Genomic DNA, 16,633 nt, shown 5'->3' on the forward strand with positions numbered 1-16,633 from the left:
ATTAGAAGGAAATAAATATTCTAATTTTTACACTTAAAACACTTTTAATACGATTATATATATAAGTGATTTGAGAGTACTACAAATGCTGCAACGCATGGTCAAACACGAACTTGGCTCTGAACCGAACCTTAATGCATGCTTAGATTCAATTGTGGGTTTCTGATGTAATTATAATAGAGATGAGCTTATTAAGTGTAGCACAACTCTTTTTTCTTTTTTTCTTTTTTTTTTTACTAATAATACTATTCAAACAACACTAATTGATTGAGCAACATTGAGACTTGAAGACCAAACAGGTCAAAGCTACTGCGATTCGGGGCGGGTTTGAGCTCACACTGAGCCCAAATTCACTTGGACCCAACAGGTTTATGGGCCTTAATTAAATAGAAGGCGCCACAATTGGTACACAGGCTTGGTAGTAAATTTTGTTCGTAAAATGAGATTTGGAATATTTGTTTAATGTAAGATGTAGAAAACGGTTTGACAAATATTCTAGTAAATTACTAAATTGCCAAAATACCCATTGTTTTGATTTTTTTTAAAATTATATTTTAAATTTTAAATAACAAAGAACAAATTAAGGATAAAATATGATATTGGAAAACATGTTCTAAAAGATAATGGAAATATTTAGATTACTCTAATTTATTAAAAAAAAATTAAATTTTCAAACATCTAAGATAAAATTAAATATTTGGGATTTTTTTCCAATGCAAAAGCTGTGCTCTGATTATTCGCAGCGATAAATGATGCTAAATGAGCGAAGAGTGCCGTGAAGAGATTTTTACAAGCAGTTTTGTTAAATTAAATAAAAGAATCATTTTTCTCCAAAAGTTTAAACTGGTTTCATTTAAAACACATATCGGTTAGGAGTAGGGCTACTATACTATTATGAGTGTTGGGCCCTTCGTACTCATAAGTTGTTTTCGATGATGGAGCTTCCGAATCGACGATCCACTCCGTTAAATATGATCTACAGTATTTAAAACTTTTAGAAAATAAATTTCGTAATTTTTCAAAATCATAATAAAGTCCATCAAGCGGGCATAAAATGAACGGTCAAAATCGAACGATGTCTTAAAAATGGATGATCGGATCCTTCAATTTAAGATCGGAGTTATTGATCTTTATCTAGGTAGTGAATAGAATTTTCTATCAAAAATTCAACCTATTCGGATTCTTTTGCACCGTTAAACTAGCAAGTATTCCATACCGGCCGTTAAAAATTGTTAATTTTGTGAGCTTTTGATCTTAAGGTAAATGATGTCGAAAAATTATGAAATTTGATTTCTAGATGTTTCAAATGCTTTAGATAACGTTTAATGGTGTGGATCGTTGATTCGGAAGCTCTATCATCGAAAACAACTTATGAGCACGAGGGCGATCGTACTCATAATAGTATAGTAGCCGGACTCATCAGTTGGAGACTTATTGCTAGGTTTATGACATGAACTTGAATTACATATATAAGAGAAAATTAATAATGCTAGGGCTCTGGCCTATAATCTCTTTTCTCAAAACTGTTAAGAAGCCTTGTGTGCAAAGCATAAGGTAATAACTAGATATAATACATAATTACATACATAGCTGCTTTGCTTTCATCTTAAAAATAACTAAAGTTAACTAACACTGGTAGTTAGACTAATCATTAAACTCACTTATGATATAGCATTAGACATCTATGTTAATTTAATAAGTTTACTGAGTGTTGTTGGTCATCTCGCTGCTACGCGTCTGTTTTGTATAGGTTTTTGAAATAGCTTCTCTACTTGGAGAAGCGAAAAATAGGTATTTGATAAACAAAATGACTTATAGTTTTAGCAATGGTGACAAACTGAAGTGATAGAGTTTCCAAATCCTAAAATTAATGCAAGAGATGTAATTTGAAGCACAACTCTTATTGCAGTAAAAAAACAACTATTAGTACACGTACATCTTTACACAGTTAACTTGAAAAGTACATTTGCAGAAGCTCCAGCAAGACGTGAGTGTTAGCGACCTAAAACATGGCAAAGTAAACAAATTGTTCCGATTTCTGGGCCCCGGCAAGTGTCTCAAATTATGAAGTTTGTTGTTAGAAGGGAAGAATCTAAAGACAACCATTCAAGTTGATTTTCAAATTCACAAAGTTGAGGTACATGATCCACAAAGCTTGCATGCCTCTCCAAGGAAGGCACTTGCAATTGGTTGCTCACACTTATGTATGATGACAAGGTAAGGTGCTTTCTCAATACTTTGGATTCTTTTTACTCTTCAAATTCACTTGCCTTTGAAGCATTGACATCATAGTTTGAAATTTTAATTTAAAATTGGTTAGTACACTACTAATTAATTAACAACATGAAAAGTTAAGATAATACTAAACATGACTAAAACCAATTAAACTATATTTAAGTCTCACAAATCAATCAGATTATATCAGCTTAAAATGAAGTATAAAACTGCTAACCTTTTTGAACTTTTACTAAAATCTTTTCTTGGTATTGATTGTTAAAGTTAGCTTCGATATCCGAAAAGTTATCCGATGATAAGTTCTGAGGTACAAGATTTCTTTTTCTTAAAGATAATACAAAAATTACATAAAAAAATAATATTCCCGCATTGTACAAGTGTGGTGAGGCCCTCTTTTGTAATTGCAATGTGCGAGTTTAATTTCAATTTACCAGAAGGGTTACCTCAGTTTGTTATTTTTTCAGAATAATGCATGTGTCTATGAGTTGATTTAACATTCATTTGAAAAAAAAAAAAAAAACTTAGAGACGTACATTATATATATGCAAAACTATAGACGTCTTTCCATTGTTCCTCCATCAACTTATTAATTACCACACGTACGTTCCTCAAGTAAATAAAAGAAATATGCTGAATCTAATGTTCATGTATATATACATCCTTTAAACATATGTTCTTGCGCTTAAATATAGGTCATAAATAAATTAATTAAATAGATATGTTAAATAAGATATTCATGCACGCATCAAAAACTAAAGGTATTTAATAGCCAACGAGGAGAAACCTAGCTATAATACATAAAATAGAGCATTACTTTGCTTCTTGTTAAAGGCATGCATTCTTGCTTCATAGCTGAGTAGCACTTCTTCTACATATTCTATTAATTGTTTCTCTACTTGTATAAATCATTGTATCATTCTCAATCTATTCCAACATGAGACCATCTTCAATCCATTGTAACATCATGGTATGCAACAAAACAACCATTCTTATATGGCTTTTATTTGCCGATCTCATTAGAATTGCGTTTGCTTCTATCGTTTCTACCGGAAATTTCAACGAGGACTTCTATATAGCCTGGTCTCCTAGCCACATAAACACATCGCCCGACGGGCGATCAAGGAGCGTAAAACTCGACCAGGAATCAGGTAATGATGTCATCAAATCAAGAACCTACATAAACGAAGAAATTTTTCGCCAATTTCTTAACTCATGGCCATAGTTAAATCTCCTTGTGTTTCATTTTAGGCTCATCTTTCGTTTCGAACAATATGTTCTTGTTCGGGGAGATCGATATGCAGATCAAACTGATACCAGGCTATTCCGCGGGCACGGTTGTAGCCTTCTATGTGAGTAAATTCATTACGCTTAACTATACAGTAGTTCATATATATATATATATATATGGTGAATTTTGTATGTTTAATGACATTTGTAATGCAGATGACTTCTGATCAACCTAATAGAGACGAGATCGACTTCGAATTCCTCGGTAATGTTACCGGTCAGCCGTATATCCTGCAAACAAATGTGTTTGTTGATGGCTTTGGAAACAGGGAGGAGAGGATTTACTTGTGGTTTGACCCAACTAAAGATTTCCACACATATTCAATCCTCTGGAACTTATATCAGATAGTGTAAGTCAATTCGTTCTGAGCTCAAAATTAAGGCGAAAAAGAAAAAGTTGACCTAACTGGAGCTTTTACGAAAGTGTTTTCTGAGGAGAATTTGAAGAATCTAATAGCTTTTCAACAATAACCATGCAACTAAAGGTGGAAGATTCAAAGTTTAAATTGTGAATCATAAAGGATGGCTTCCGCTTAATTTCCTCAACAGCTAGAAGCTCTACATTTTTTAAATTCATTTGCGAAATAGCTAACTAATTACTAATCTTTTTGATAGAGAAATTATTTTAGAAGCAGGCCTACACTAGGGACTAGAATTTTGTTCCTAGCAAGGTTGTGGCTAAGAGTGATCATATTGCATCTCTATACTAATTAGCTCTTTTTACCAAAATCAACGCAAGAAGCAGAAGTTTTAACTTGAAGTTTTCGCTCCAATCTTTGTTTTCAAGCTTAACTTTCGGTTTTGAATAGAGAACTCGTCTTAGAAACTGTCGTAAATAGGAACCAAGTCTTGTTTCAAGTTTATTTACTAACAGATCATGTATATCGATCTTGTTCTTAGGTTCATGGTGGATTGGGTGCCAATTAGGGTGTACAGAAACCACGGAGACGAAGGAGTGCCGTTTCCAAGGTGGCAGCCAATGTCGGTCAAGGCAAGCATATGGAACGGCGATAGCTGGGCGACGCGCGGGGGCCGCGACAAGGTTGACTGGTCAAAGGGGCCCTTCATAGCCTCATTTAGGAACTACAAGATTGATGCTTGTGTGTGGAAGGGAAACCCTAGATTCTGCATGGTAGGGAACAAAACCAACTGGTGGAATAACCCCAGTTTAAGAAGCCTTAGTTGGAGGCAAAGAAGGTTATTTAGATGGGCAAGGAAATATTACCTTGTATATGACTATTGTCATGACACAAAGAGGTTTCAAGAACAACTACCAATGGAATGCTCACTTCCAAAGTACTAAATTTTTTTTTTTTAAAAAAAAAGCTTCCTTTTATTTATCACTTGGTAATTGTTGGGTGCCCTAAATAATTGAAGAAAAATAAACATTGGATGGTTTGTGAATGCTTCTTTCTTGAGGTGCAAATGGGTTGGGCCGGCCGGTTAGGGCCCGAATTTGAAATGATAGTCTTAATGCTTTTGGGCCGGAGTTGATGAAAACCTATATCGTCTTTGGCATCGCAGTTCATAACCGATTCATTGCGATATTGGAAATGCGATATTATATACATATAAAAATATGATTTTTTTTTTCATTGTATTTTCTCACAGCATCTAACGCAATCTTCCTACATTTCCAAATGGAGCCTTATTGATTTATTCAATTCAGAATCGAAGTATCGCCTTGTCCGGGCTTGTTGTAGGGCTAAAATGTATAGTTTTGTTTCGAGCCGTGTTGGCCTAAGCTTGGGTTTTGTGACGTCGGCTGAAACTGGGCCTGATCTAAGCTCGATCGGCCTGACGACGACAACAATTCTTACTTGAATATCAACTCTTTTGTGTTATAAATGTCCTAAGTTTAAAATTTAAGAGCCTATTTGGCACGACAAGAGCTTCTTAAGAAATATCTTTTAACTACACATATCTCAAAAAACTAATACGTACTGTAGAGGTTCCTACTCTCAGTTAGAAGTACAAACTTGCATTAGAACTTCTGCTCTTTAAACTCTAAAATTGTTTCGACTTCTGTTCCTTAAACAGAGAAACAGTTTTACTAGCCCAAGCTTATCTGATACTACCACATATTTAGCTTATCTAAGCTTAAGAGAGAGGTATGATACACAAATACTTTGAAAAGGTTCATAATTAAAAAAAAGGAAAAATATGTGGCTGCTGGGATTCGAGCCCAGGTCTCTACGGCCACAACGTAGAATTCTTACCACTAAACTACAGCCACTTTGATATTCATTTTTCAAAATTTTAAACTTTTAATTTAACTTCATTGTAGTTTGAGAACAAAACCAAGCTAAACAGGGACAATAGTGAAGTCAAAATTTTCAGATTAAAATTTTAGGACCTAATTTTTGATTTGCCCAGAAAAGTGTCAAATTACTGTAAGTTGGGAATACGTAGCGCGGGGATTTGCAGTGTCCACTATTGGGCGAGCACATTCATTGTATATAACCATGTTCTGAACTTTTTTACTTTGACAATAATAAATATTGTTTTGGCAGTATCAGTTCCCTAAGTAAATAACCTATAAATTGTATATTGCCTATTTTTTCTAGTTTCCACTCCTTTCTCCACAATCTCCACGTGGTATAAGAATCTAACATCTTAACATAGAGAATAAGATCAAGATCAAGATCAAAGAGAAATGTTCCTGCCTCCTAATAATTCAAGTTAACCAGGACAAGTTCCAATTATGCATGGGACCATATTCCAATTTTCCTATACACATATTCCAACTAAGGGCTCATGAGAATATATAAAAAACTGTGGGAGGAGGACACATTCTACTCTTCTAGATCAAATGCATTGCTTGACAAATGCTGGTGGGGAATGTTGATTAGGTCTTACTCCACAAGTTTCAAACTCAAAAATGAGTGCAAGAATTAGCTTCTCTCTTTTACTAGTCATCATCTATGTATTGTCATTAATTACACTTTCGTCATGCGCACTTCAATATACCTTTATACGAAATGATAAGACGGTTGGTTTAAAGGAAACAAGCATCTTGTCCTGTGGCGGGGGGTCAAATTGGACTAAGTCATATTCGAAATGGTAGGAGGTAATGGTATAGTCGAGTCATATTCGAACTGGCATAAGGCTGGTTGGACCGAGTCACAATCAAGATTCATGGACGCTGTGTCTATATACTTTAAGTGAATTGATTGTATATTTCTAATAACTCGAACTTTGGGAATTAATGGTTAGAATTAACGATCCGACAGAGTTCGCTATGTTATAGCTATTTATGGTAGTTTTTGTAACGATATCCAATCCACTAGCACTAATAATTTATTGGGTTTAGGGTTTTAGAGACTTTGGTTCTTATATTTTCATTTTAATTCCTCTTCTATCCGATGTGAGACTACTGGTAACTAGCCACAAATCTAATTTAAGATCAACAAGTGATGTGAGACCTGTCTCATAGTTATAACTGGCAAATCTGCTCTAATATTTTTTCTCAAAAAAAATCTGCTCTAATATCAAATGTAACGATCCAGCTCACTAACACCAATAATTTATTAGATCTAAACCACCGACTGAAAATATTTATGCTTAGTTATTAATATTAGAGCTCTTTGCTCTTATATTTTTCTTTCAAAACTCCTTTTCTATCATATATGAGACTACTGTGGTGCTAAGTTTTACCTGTGTGACAGAGGAAATAAATAACAATATCCTCCACAAGAGATTTATGGTTGTACTATTTCTCAAGAATGCTATATAATTACCAAAGTTTTTGAACTTGGAAAAGGAATAAATATATTATTATATTCTTGTAGATAATGCCATAATTTTACATCATTATTGGAACAATTAATATTCGAGATATGCCAAGCTGTTGCAGCTAAGGGCTATCAAATATTACCATTCCCAGTTAGTGGTTTTCTTGTGTTGGAATTAATCTATGTGCTTAGCCCTATTATTGTCATTTTCTTAGGTACCTAGCAAATAAAATAAAATGTGATATTTAATTAGTTTGTGGGCTTTGAGTGAAGTTAATAATTGATGGTTTAGAAGTAGCGATGTCAATGGATACGGATACCCAAATTTTTATCCGAACCCAAATACAATCAGAGTGAATTTATCCGATACTCAATGAATATAATTTTGAATATGAATATCAAAAACGAAAACCAGACGGATTTGGATTCGGATATGAATTTTGATTGTATCCGACCCGACCCGAACCCGAAATTATTTTACAATATATATAAAATATATATATATGTTAATTTGATGTTTTATTTGAATTTATATTTTAAAAATTTAGATTTAATTGAATATATTTTGAAATATTGTAAAAAGAAATAATCGTTTTGGATTTGGATTTTTTAGTTCGGGCTCGGGTTTAGGTTTGGATATGAATTTTTAATATACGTTGGATTCAAGTTAGGGTCCGGGTTTCAGGTCTTAAAATCTGCCATTTTCTTAGGTAGCTTCTAATAATAATTTCATTTTAAATCATGGAAAACTACTTTTTAGAAAAAAAAAATTATGAAAAACATCTTTTTCATAGTTTTCATTTTGCAAAAAAAGAACCCTAAAAATAAAAAACTGAAACTTTTCTATGAAATCCGTAACAGGTGAAATACCTTTTTTTTAGAAATAGATAGCATGTTACCCGCTTCGTTTATTTCATTTAGAAATAAACTTAGTTGGAAATATAAATCAACTAGAATTTGAACTTAAAACCTCGGGTGTCAACCACCAAATCTTTTGCCACTTACGTTAGGGACGGTCAGTGTAACAGATGAAATACTACTTTACTTGTTCTCTGGATTTTTTTTTTTTTTTTTTTCAGAAAACCAAACACCCTTAGCAAGTTAAGGTGACTTTGCAAAGTAATTAATTAATATTTGTCACTTTCCTCTTTAATTCTTAACTAGAGAAATTAGGTTGGGCTTATCCACTAACCTTGTCACACGTGCACACATGCGAAGTGTCACATTCCCCTTGTAAATGATTTTATTCACATCCACATGCTTTGTCCATGATCTTATAAGTGATCTTGTGGACACAAAGAATAAGCCAAAAGCCCACCTCCCTAATCAAATCATTACGCAACTCGTAGGAACCTTCCTCTTCCCATCAACTTGGACTAATCCACCGCCAAAGGAAAGCTAAAGCACTTGGTATGCACAAATACATAAACTATATGTGTACATATGCTAGGGACCTTCCCCTACTCGTTTTTGTAGGGCCCTAAGGAGACAAGGATTGGTCACCAAGATTACTTTAGAGGCTCCAATGTTTTTGTGGGTCCCCTTTAAATATTTGAAGAGAGGGAGAGAGAGAGAGAGAGAGAGAGAGGGAGAGGAAATTGGAGGGGCCAACACATCACGTGGGCTTGATCCCACCATTATTGTTTGGACCCCACCCAATCCATTTCATATCACATATAATGAGAGATATATATATATAAATATAAAATAGTGGAGGAGCTTTGTAATTTCTCTTTGGCTTCTTCCCAATTGCGAGAAAATTACACTACATGTCATTCACTTGTGAGAAAATTATGCTACATACGATTCACACATAGTATTATATTCTGTTTATCGTAATAAGTTAGTTATAATATATTTTTTATATTTTTAATAAAAATTCAATTTTATTCATCTATTAGTGTTAGATAGATCTTAATACCAAACAGATAGCGTCATATAATTAGGCTTTACAATAACTCTCTCTAGATCTAATCTGTGTGCTTATTGAATGAGTTATGTATCATTCCTTGCTTGTCCCGCACGCTTTCTAAGTCCTTGCTTTGAAGAGTTTTCAACAAAAGGTCATGTTTCTGTGTCCTCCCAATACTTTGGCATGCTATACAAACCTACTGCATTTGTTGATTATTAGTTCATGCCATACTCACAAAGTTCATGCACATATAAAAATATAAAAATTTATAATTAGTCCATATAATTTTACATACATGTACAAAGTCAAAATAAGCTTTTGAGTCAAAAGATTAAAAATCGTTACTCTTCCAGTGCAATAGAGAGATTTCGAGAGTCTTTGAATAAGAAAAGTTGCTTTTCTTCTGTATTAACGTACGAACTCGAATCGAGAAATAATAGCCAAAAAATAATAAAACAAGCTAATTATTAATGCAAACTTTTTTTTTTTTTTCTATACAAATATTGTCAAATAAAAGTAGGGGCAACATAGTAATCACCACAACCAAAAGAAATGGGTTATTAATTAATTAATTAGGACCTTGCTAGCTATGTAATTAATTTACCTTTGAACATAAGGAAGTTATAGAGAATAATCTTTCCCCTTAAGCTTTTTACACTGTTTAATTATGATCTTCTACCCCTCAACTAACTCTACTGTGATCATCGTTGAAACTGAAATTAGGAAAGTAAAAAAAAAAAAAAAATCTAAGGGTATGGGTGTTTTTAATTATATGTTATATTTGATCTAAATATTACCAACTTAATTTTGTGCCTGAGGATCAACACGCGGCGGAATCGGGGAACTGCATGTAGAACTGCGGCGGCGGCAGCGGTCCGGGGGCGGCGGCGGCGGCGAATTTGAGGGCGCGCAGCTCCTGCAGCTCCTTCTGCAGGCGCCGGTTCTCGTCGGTCAGCGTCTCGCAGCACTTCTTCAGAAACTCGCAGTCGACCTCCGTTTGCTTCAGCTTCGTCCTGCAATCGTAAAATTTCCGTCACGTAACCATTAAAGATCGATCTGATATAAAAAAAAACATACGCGCACACACGCATATATATATAAATCTCAAATATTAGATGAGGTACGAATATAAAAATATGATCGATCTGATAGAAAATGATTCAAAAATAGTGTTCACGCGTACGAATAAGTTATATGTGTATATACCTTGCTCTCCTATTCTGGAACCAAACTTCAACTTGCCGTGGACGCAGGTTCAGCTGCTTCGCTAAGGCCTGCTTCTGCTTCTGAGATCCAATCAAACACAATTTGCAGAGGAGACGAATCAGTGCGAATATCAAAGCAAAGACATGGAGTTCATATATATCAATATAAATTCCTATATATATACGTGTGTGTGTGTATGTATATATATGTATATGTATATGTTACCGGATTGAGGGTGCTGTGCTCCTTGAACCTCTCCTCAAGGAGCGCGGATTGCTCCTTGGTGAGCCTTAGCTTCTTCCTCACGCCGCCGTCCTCCTCCTCGGCGTCGCTCGCCCCCCGCGACGACGTCACCACCTTCTCGACCTCCGCCTCCTCCGTCGGCGCCAACGCCGCAGCCGCAGCCGAAGCGTCGACCCTCTCCCTCTTCACCCCCCCCTGCGGAGGGTACGCGGCGGAGAACGACGACACTGTGCTGTGTGGCGAAGACACTCGCGGGGCGCGGCGGTGTCGGGGGCCCCCGCCGTAGGCGTTCGTCGGATAGCTCAGCGTTAGAGACGCTCCAACGCTGCAGGGTTTGCGGTCGACGTCGACATCGACTACCCGGTTTCTCGGGTTTTTCTCTCTCCGATGCCGCGTCGAAGCCCGCGCATCTGCCAATCGACGCCGAGCCCGTATCACACACATCTTCTGATGATCCATGTATATATCCAGCTAGAGAGTCTCTCTCTCTCTCTCTTCTCTCTCTTCTAAATAGTATACTTTTTTTAGAGAGAGAAGAAGAGGGGGTTAGTTGCCTATGATTGTGAGTAAAGGGAGGAAGGAAAGGAATGAGTAGTGAGGGAAATGAATTGGTTGAGGGAGAGAATAATATGGTGTTGTGAGGGGGGGAGGAGGGTGTTATATCATGTTAATGATGATATAGAGATATATATTAACATCTTACATTTATACATAGTATAAAGTTGACAATGGAGGCCCCATGTCCCTAGTACTAAAAAAAAGTAAAAAGAGAGAGAGAGAGAGAGAGGAGAGAGAGAGAGAGAGAGAGAAGAGAGAGGGGGGGGGGGGGGAGGGGGTGGAGATGACTACGTACGTGGATTCACATTATAGAACACATCAAGGGTGTGATTGTGCCCCCTCTATTCATAACCCACCCACCAAACATTCCCCTCATTAACTATGTGTGGGTACCCTTTCCCCTTCTTTTTCATTGGCCTTTTTTCCCCTCTTTTTCTCTCTATGGAGGAGCTAGCTAATAGATGAATGGAAAAAAGCTTTTATTTGGTGTGCATTCTCTTAGGCTAGCTGTCTCTGTAGCCTATTCAATTAAGCAGTTACTTGAATATTATTGATAGGTGGCAATAGTAATATTACTTTGCGCTCAATATGGTCTAAGTAATTTAATTTCTTCTATTATAGGTGAATTTGGTGCATGTAGATATATTAACATTCCATTACTCATGTGCTATGATTTGGTTGTACTAGTACCTAACCTTGCATCATTGAGGGTTGTTGCACTACTAATTGCATTGATCATATCAATGTGTATGGTGTAATTAATTTCTTCAATTATAGGTGAATTTGGTGTGTAGGTATGTATAGTTTTATGCTTATTCAAACATTCCATTTATTTCCCGTGATTTGATTGTACTATGTAGGACCCATGGATGATTATTGTGGGTTTGTTATAGTTACCATGTACTTGGTGCATGGTGTGGCAATTAGTTAATGCCTATCTATATTGCAAGATCTCTAGCTAGCAAGGAGGAGGATCACAATTAATTACAATTAACTTGGTGGATACATAATGGTACATGTACGAATGCAAGATACGCGATACGTATTCGAAATCATCGGGCCAATCATCGGACGGCCCGACGTGGTTGGGCGCCATGATTGGAGCTAAATGTTGTACACACAGTACATGGAGGTGCATATATGGTCCACACCACACATATGCACCCCATTTTAGGCCCCTCTCATCTATTTTCTTTTAAGGCCACACACATGAGATGTTGGCTCCCAACAAGGAGTGGTTGCCATCTTAAACTCTATTAGTTATGGGGCTCATGCAACCTCTGCCCCCCTCTCCTATTGCTTGGCTTTTATTTGGTGCTTGGTGGTGAAGAGTGAGAAGGACACATTAACTAATTTATAGCAAAAGCACTATATATAGTGGCCCCTCCATGGCCCCCATGTATTGGTCCTAAGGGGAAAAGAAACCATAAGTGGGTCTATGCCTTAAGATCTAGCTAAGTTGTGGGGATTAGGGTTTTTAAGATTTTGGAAAGATCTTTAAAATGATTGTTTCTCTGAATTGTATTGCTTATGTGGCAACTCTTTCCTCTTAAGCATGCCAATATGAATGATGGGTGCCATAGTTTGTTCAATTATGAGCTCACTACCAACCACTCCCAATTACTAAAGCTATACATGTATACCATTTCAGTTAGGTTATCATTCATGATTTAACTATTGCTACATCTATTTACTCACAGTACAGCTCAAAGAGAGAGAAAAAGGGAATAAAGAGAGATGATCATAGGCCATCAAAATCATAAATTGTATGCCTCCCACATATATTGATGTGCATTATTACTTGGCATGTTAGGTTTGATTTCATAGGTACACAAATCTCATCTACTCTTTAGTAATTAATCATATATACTAGTTTTGTTCGAATTGGACACAGTCGGATACGTGCATTTATATATATTATGATCCACGCTTAGTTTGTAAGGTTATAGTCTAACATCACCTACGTACATCGGTCACGATCGCAGCAAATTCATGTATAGTTGTCGATCGATACCACCGCACATTTGGGACCAGTAATTTAATAATTATATAGTACTTATGAGATATGATTATATAGCTAAATTTTTATGCTTAGTTTGCGAGCCATAATTATTTTAATCACTTTTTAAGAAGGTGTGATCATCTTAGATATGCATTGACTTTCGACGCCACTCGACAAAGCAATATCTAAATGACATGATTAGAGAATAACTGCTTCATCAAAAAGGTGGGCTAAAAAGAAATCCAGAACCAAATCTTATAATAGTAATAATAATAATACCAACAATTATTATTGCTAATTGATTAAGTGACATGCACTACTTGGAGCTCTCTTTTCCTACGTCACACTACACCAAGTTGCTGGTGGACAAAGGAAAGCTAAGCACGCCCACGCCGCCCTCGTGTCACGACACAGTCGCGACACGTCATTGCGACGGCGTGGCTCACGCCAATGATTTGCGATCATGAGGAGGCATTCGATGATTTGCGATCATGAGGAGGCATTTGATTCCGTGGAGAGAAAGATAGAGAGAAGGTTTTTTTTTTCTTTTTTTGAGAGAAAGGTAGCATGTTACCCACTTCGTTTATTTCTTTAGAATTTAGGAATAAACTTAGCTGGAAATGTAAATTAATTAGGAATCAAACTTGAGACCTCGAGTACTAATCACCGAGTATTTGCCACTTGCGCTAGGGACAGTCGGTAGAGAGAAGGTTTTTGACAAGTAGATTATTTAGAATGGGTGATAATATGGGTTTTTTGTGACTTGTGAGGTGATCATAGAGTGAAAAGGATAGAAAGAGAGAGAGAGAGAGAGAATTAAAGTGCACGAAGAAGATAAGGTTTGTACGTATATATGCTTTGTGACCACTAAGAAATATATATTTTTGGGTAACCTTAGCCGACCATATTGTCTAAAAAGTTTCCTACTGGTACCAACAAAATATGAGCTGAGCATCTCATTTATAAATTATTATGTGAAGGTATATTAAGGGGATAAGATGTGTGGGAGGGAATAAGTATATGTTAAGTGTTGGTGTTATGCGATGCTATATGCTTTGTGAAGGAATTATATATGCTTATGTAGGGTTAGGTGGTGGGGATGGGTGCATTTTGGAAAGGAGTGAAGGTGTTGATGTATATGCTTTGGTTGCATCACTAAGGCACCGACTTTATCTTAAAGAGAGAGAGAGAGAGAGAGAGAGAGAGAGAGGATGCAACAAATTAATTTTTATATTATTTTTTATTCTTACTTACCGTTTTATTTGGGACAAATTTGAAAGGGAACAGATTTTTGATGCATCTGAAGCAGATAAAGAAAAGAAAGAGATGCTCTAGTGGCCTCTTGCTCTATTTTGTTAATGGATCAGGACGGATTCGAAACAAACTATTTTTTCTCTTATGTTTTATTTTTGCTTATCCTTTTATTCAAGATAGATCGAGGCTGAAGCGCCTATCAATCCAGATCCATTCGCATTCCAAGAGAGAGAGAAGAGAGGTGTTTTTCTTTAGTTTTCATTTATTTCTTAAGTTTTCGGAAAGAAAAGTGTGAAAGGGCAAGAGAAAGGGTGTTTTTTTTCTTTATTTTTTTTATTATTTTCTTAATTTGGGCATGTCATGCATGACCCACTTATGCTGACTCTGTTGACCCAAGCCAACCTTTTATTTTAATTATTATTTTATTAGTTTTAAGATTAGTGTTTTGTTATATAGATTATATATATTTGGAAAAAGTTTATTTATTTACTCATTTATTATACTAGTTAAAAAAACATGTATAAAGTTGCATGCATGTACGAGGAAACAATTATGGCTGTAGTTTTATTCATTCTTGTACTTGTTTTTGTTGTTGAATCCAATAGTATAATTTGTGAGTAAATTAACAATAGCAAATAAACAAATATAAATATATATAATTAATACCCAAAAGGAAAAGTTTGTTATCAATAACTTTTCAGATTTTTCAAAATTAATCGCATCAAACATTAATTCCCTTAAGCGTGACTATTCACTTGCGATCAACACCACCCTCCACATGTGTGGTGTTGGTAAATTACAACAAATGCAAGCTTGGTGTCCCCACAAATAGTTTTTAATGGGCCCTTCATGTGTTAGCTATATATATATATATCTCCTCTCTTGTATTAATTATATGCGTGAATTAATTAAATTCCTCACATTAAATACACTGGTATTATTATATTATTAGTAGCTCTCCTAAAACAGTGTTCAAAACTTACAATCTTTAGGGATCTTAATGTATTGAATGTTGAAGGTGGGCAACGAACACGCGACCTCATGGATCATAGCGACAATTTAGAACTGGCTTTGATATCATGTTAACGGCTTAACGCAACGTTTGATTTAATAGAAAATGTAAATATATTTAACGAGCAATGCAAAATGGATTGTATTAATAGTCATATGACTATCTTTTCTTTTTAACTAAAAACTAACCAATTTGGTCCCGAGGTAAGGAATAACCAGTTACACCAAAAGATGCAGTCAATACAGCTTGTTAGGCTGAATTTCATCGTAGCCGTTCAAAGTGCGCAAGCTTGGATCCAGAAAGGGATTAATAAACTCTAGACACCCTTGGATATGGGGCTGTAAGGATTACGACCTTTGTTAGTTAATTCGCGAATTATTCGCGAATTATTCGCAAATTATTAAAAATCCGAATTAGACAGTTCATTTACGAATTTTTCCAAAAAAAAGAATTATTCAAGAATTTTTGGGCCAGCTAAATAATTCACGAATAATTCGTGAATTATTCGCGATTTATTCCAGAATTATTGAAAATCTGAATAAAAAACTTATAATTTTTATGTTTAAATATAGATTATCTTATATTTTATATCTTATATTTTATATTTTATACCGAATCCGTTTTTTAAGCCAAAATTTTCAACGAATTTAAAAATTAGAAAACGAATTTTATGCGTATTATACTCATACCAAATTTTTGCTGAATTCGAATTAACTAACTATGATTACAACCCTTTTCTGGTTGTAGACTTTGCAATTCTCATCTAATAATCTAATAATCTAATAATCTAATAATAAGCATTTATTTTTAGGTTAGCTATGATACCATGTACATTAGGATATGACATGAACCAAAATTACTTGCTAGAAGCTCAACAAAGACATTATGTTCTGAGAATTTGCCACTTGTCTTATTATTAATTTCCTTGTTTTGGGTACCAGGGAATACCTACTTTTTTAGGTTGTAGTCTATTTACAAAAATTCTACTGCATGGAATAGTTTAAAGCATGACTCACCTTTGTTGTGTTAAATGAGTCTAAAGTACATTAATTGGCATTTATTTTTGTCTTGGATAGATAAGATAGTAGAGGAATATTGGCCAGGAGGATTTAGTAACATGACATGTGGGAAGGTTCAAAAAAATTTGTGTTGATAAATATGATTTAATCAACTAATCTTACCGGAATGGA

At 35.3% G+C, this 16,633-nt stretch overlaps 2 protein-coding genes and 1 non-coding gene across 3 annotated transcripts; 1 reads left to right on the forward strand and 2 right to left on the reverse strand.

The window, feature by feature from the left end:
* On the forward strand, window positions 3,137-4,907 carry LOC109721572 (probable xyloglucan endotransglucosylase/hydrolase protein 10). Its single transcript, XM_020249239.1, has 4 exons — window positions 3,137-3,383; window positions 3,484-3,584; window positions 3,679-3,872; window positions 4,423-4,907. The coding sequence occupies exons 1-4, from the start codon at window positions 3,170-3,172 to the stop codon at window positions 4,823-4,825; spliced, it is 912 nt and encodes a 303-aa protein (XP_020104828.1). The 5' UTR covers window positions 3,137-3,169; the 3' UTR covers window positions 4,826-4,907.
* On the reverse strand, window positions 5,687-5,758 carry TRNAH-GUG. The gene has a single exon. It is a non-coding gene; the product is annotated as a tRNA-His (tRNA).
* On the reverse strand, window positions 9,418-11,076 carry LOC109721096 (homeobox-leucine zipper protein HOX19-like). Its single transcript, XM_020248514.1, has 3 exons — window positions 10,600-11,076; window positions 10,375-10,454; window positions 9,418-10,181 (listed from the first exon to the last, which is right to left on the reverse strand). The coding sequence occupies exons 1-3, from the start codon at window positions 11,074-11,076 to the stop codon at window positions 9,989-9,991; spliced, it is 750 nt and encodes a 249-aa protein (XP_020104103.1). The 3' UTR covers window positions 9,418-9,988.

Source organism: Ananas comosus, linkage group 15 (genome assembly GCF_001540865.1).
Source record: "Ananas comosus cultivar F153 linkage group 15, ASM154086v1, whole genome shotgun sequence".
Lineage (NCBI taxonomy): Eukaryota > Viridiplantae > Streptophyta > Magnoliopsida > Poales > Bromeliaceae > Ananas > Ananas comosus.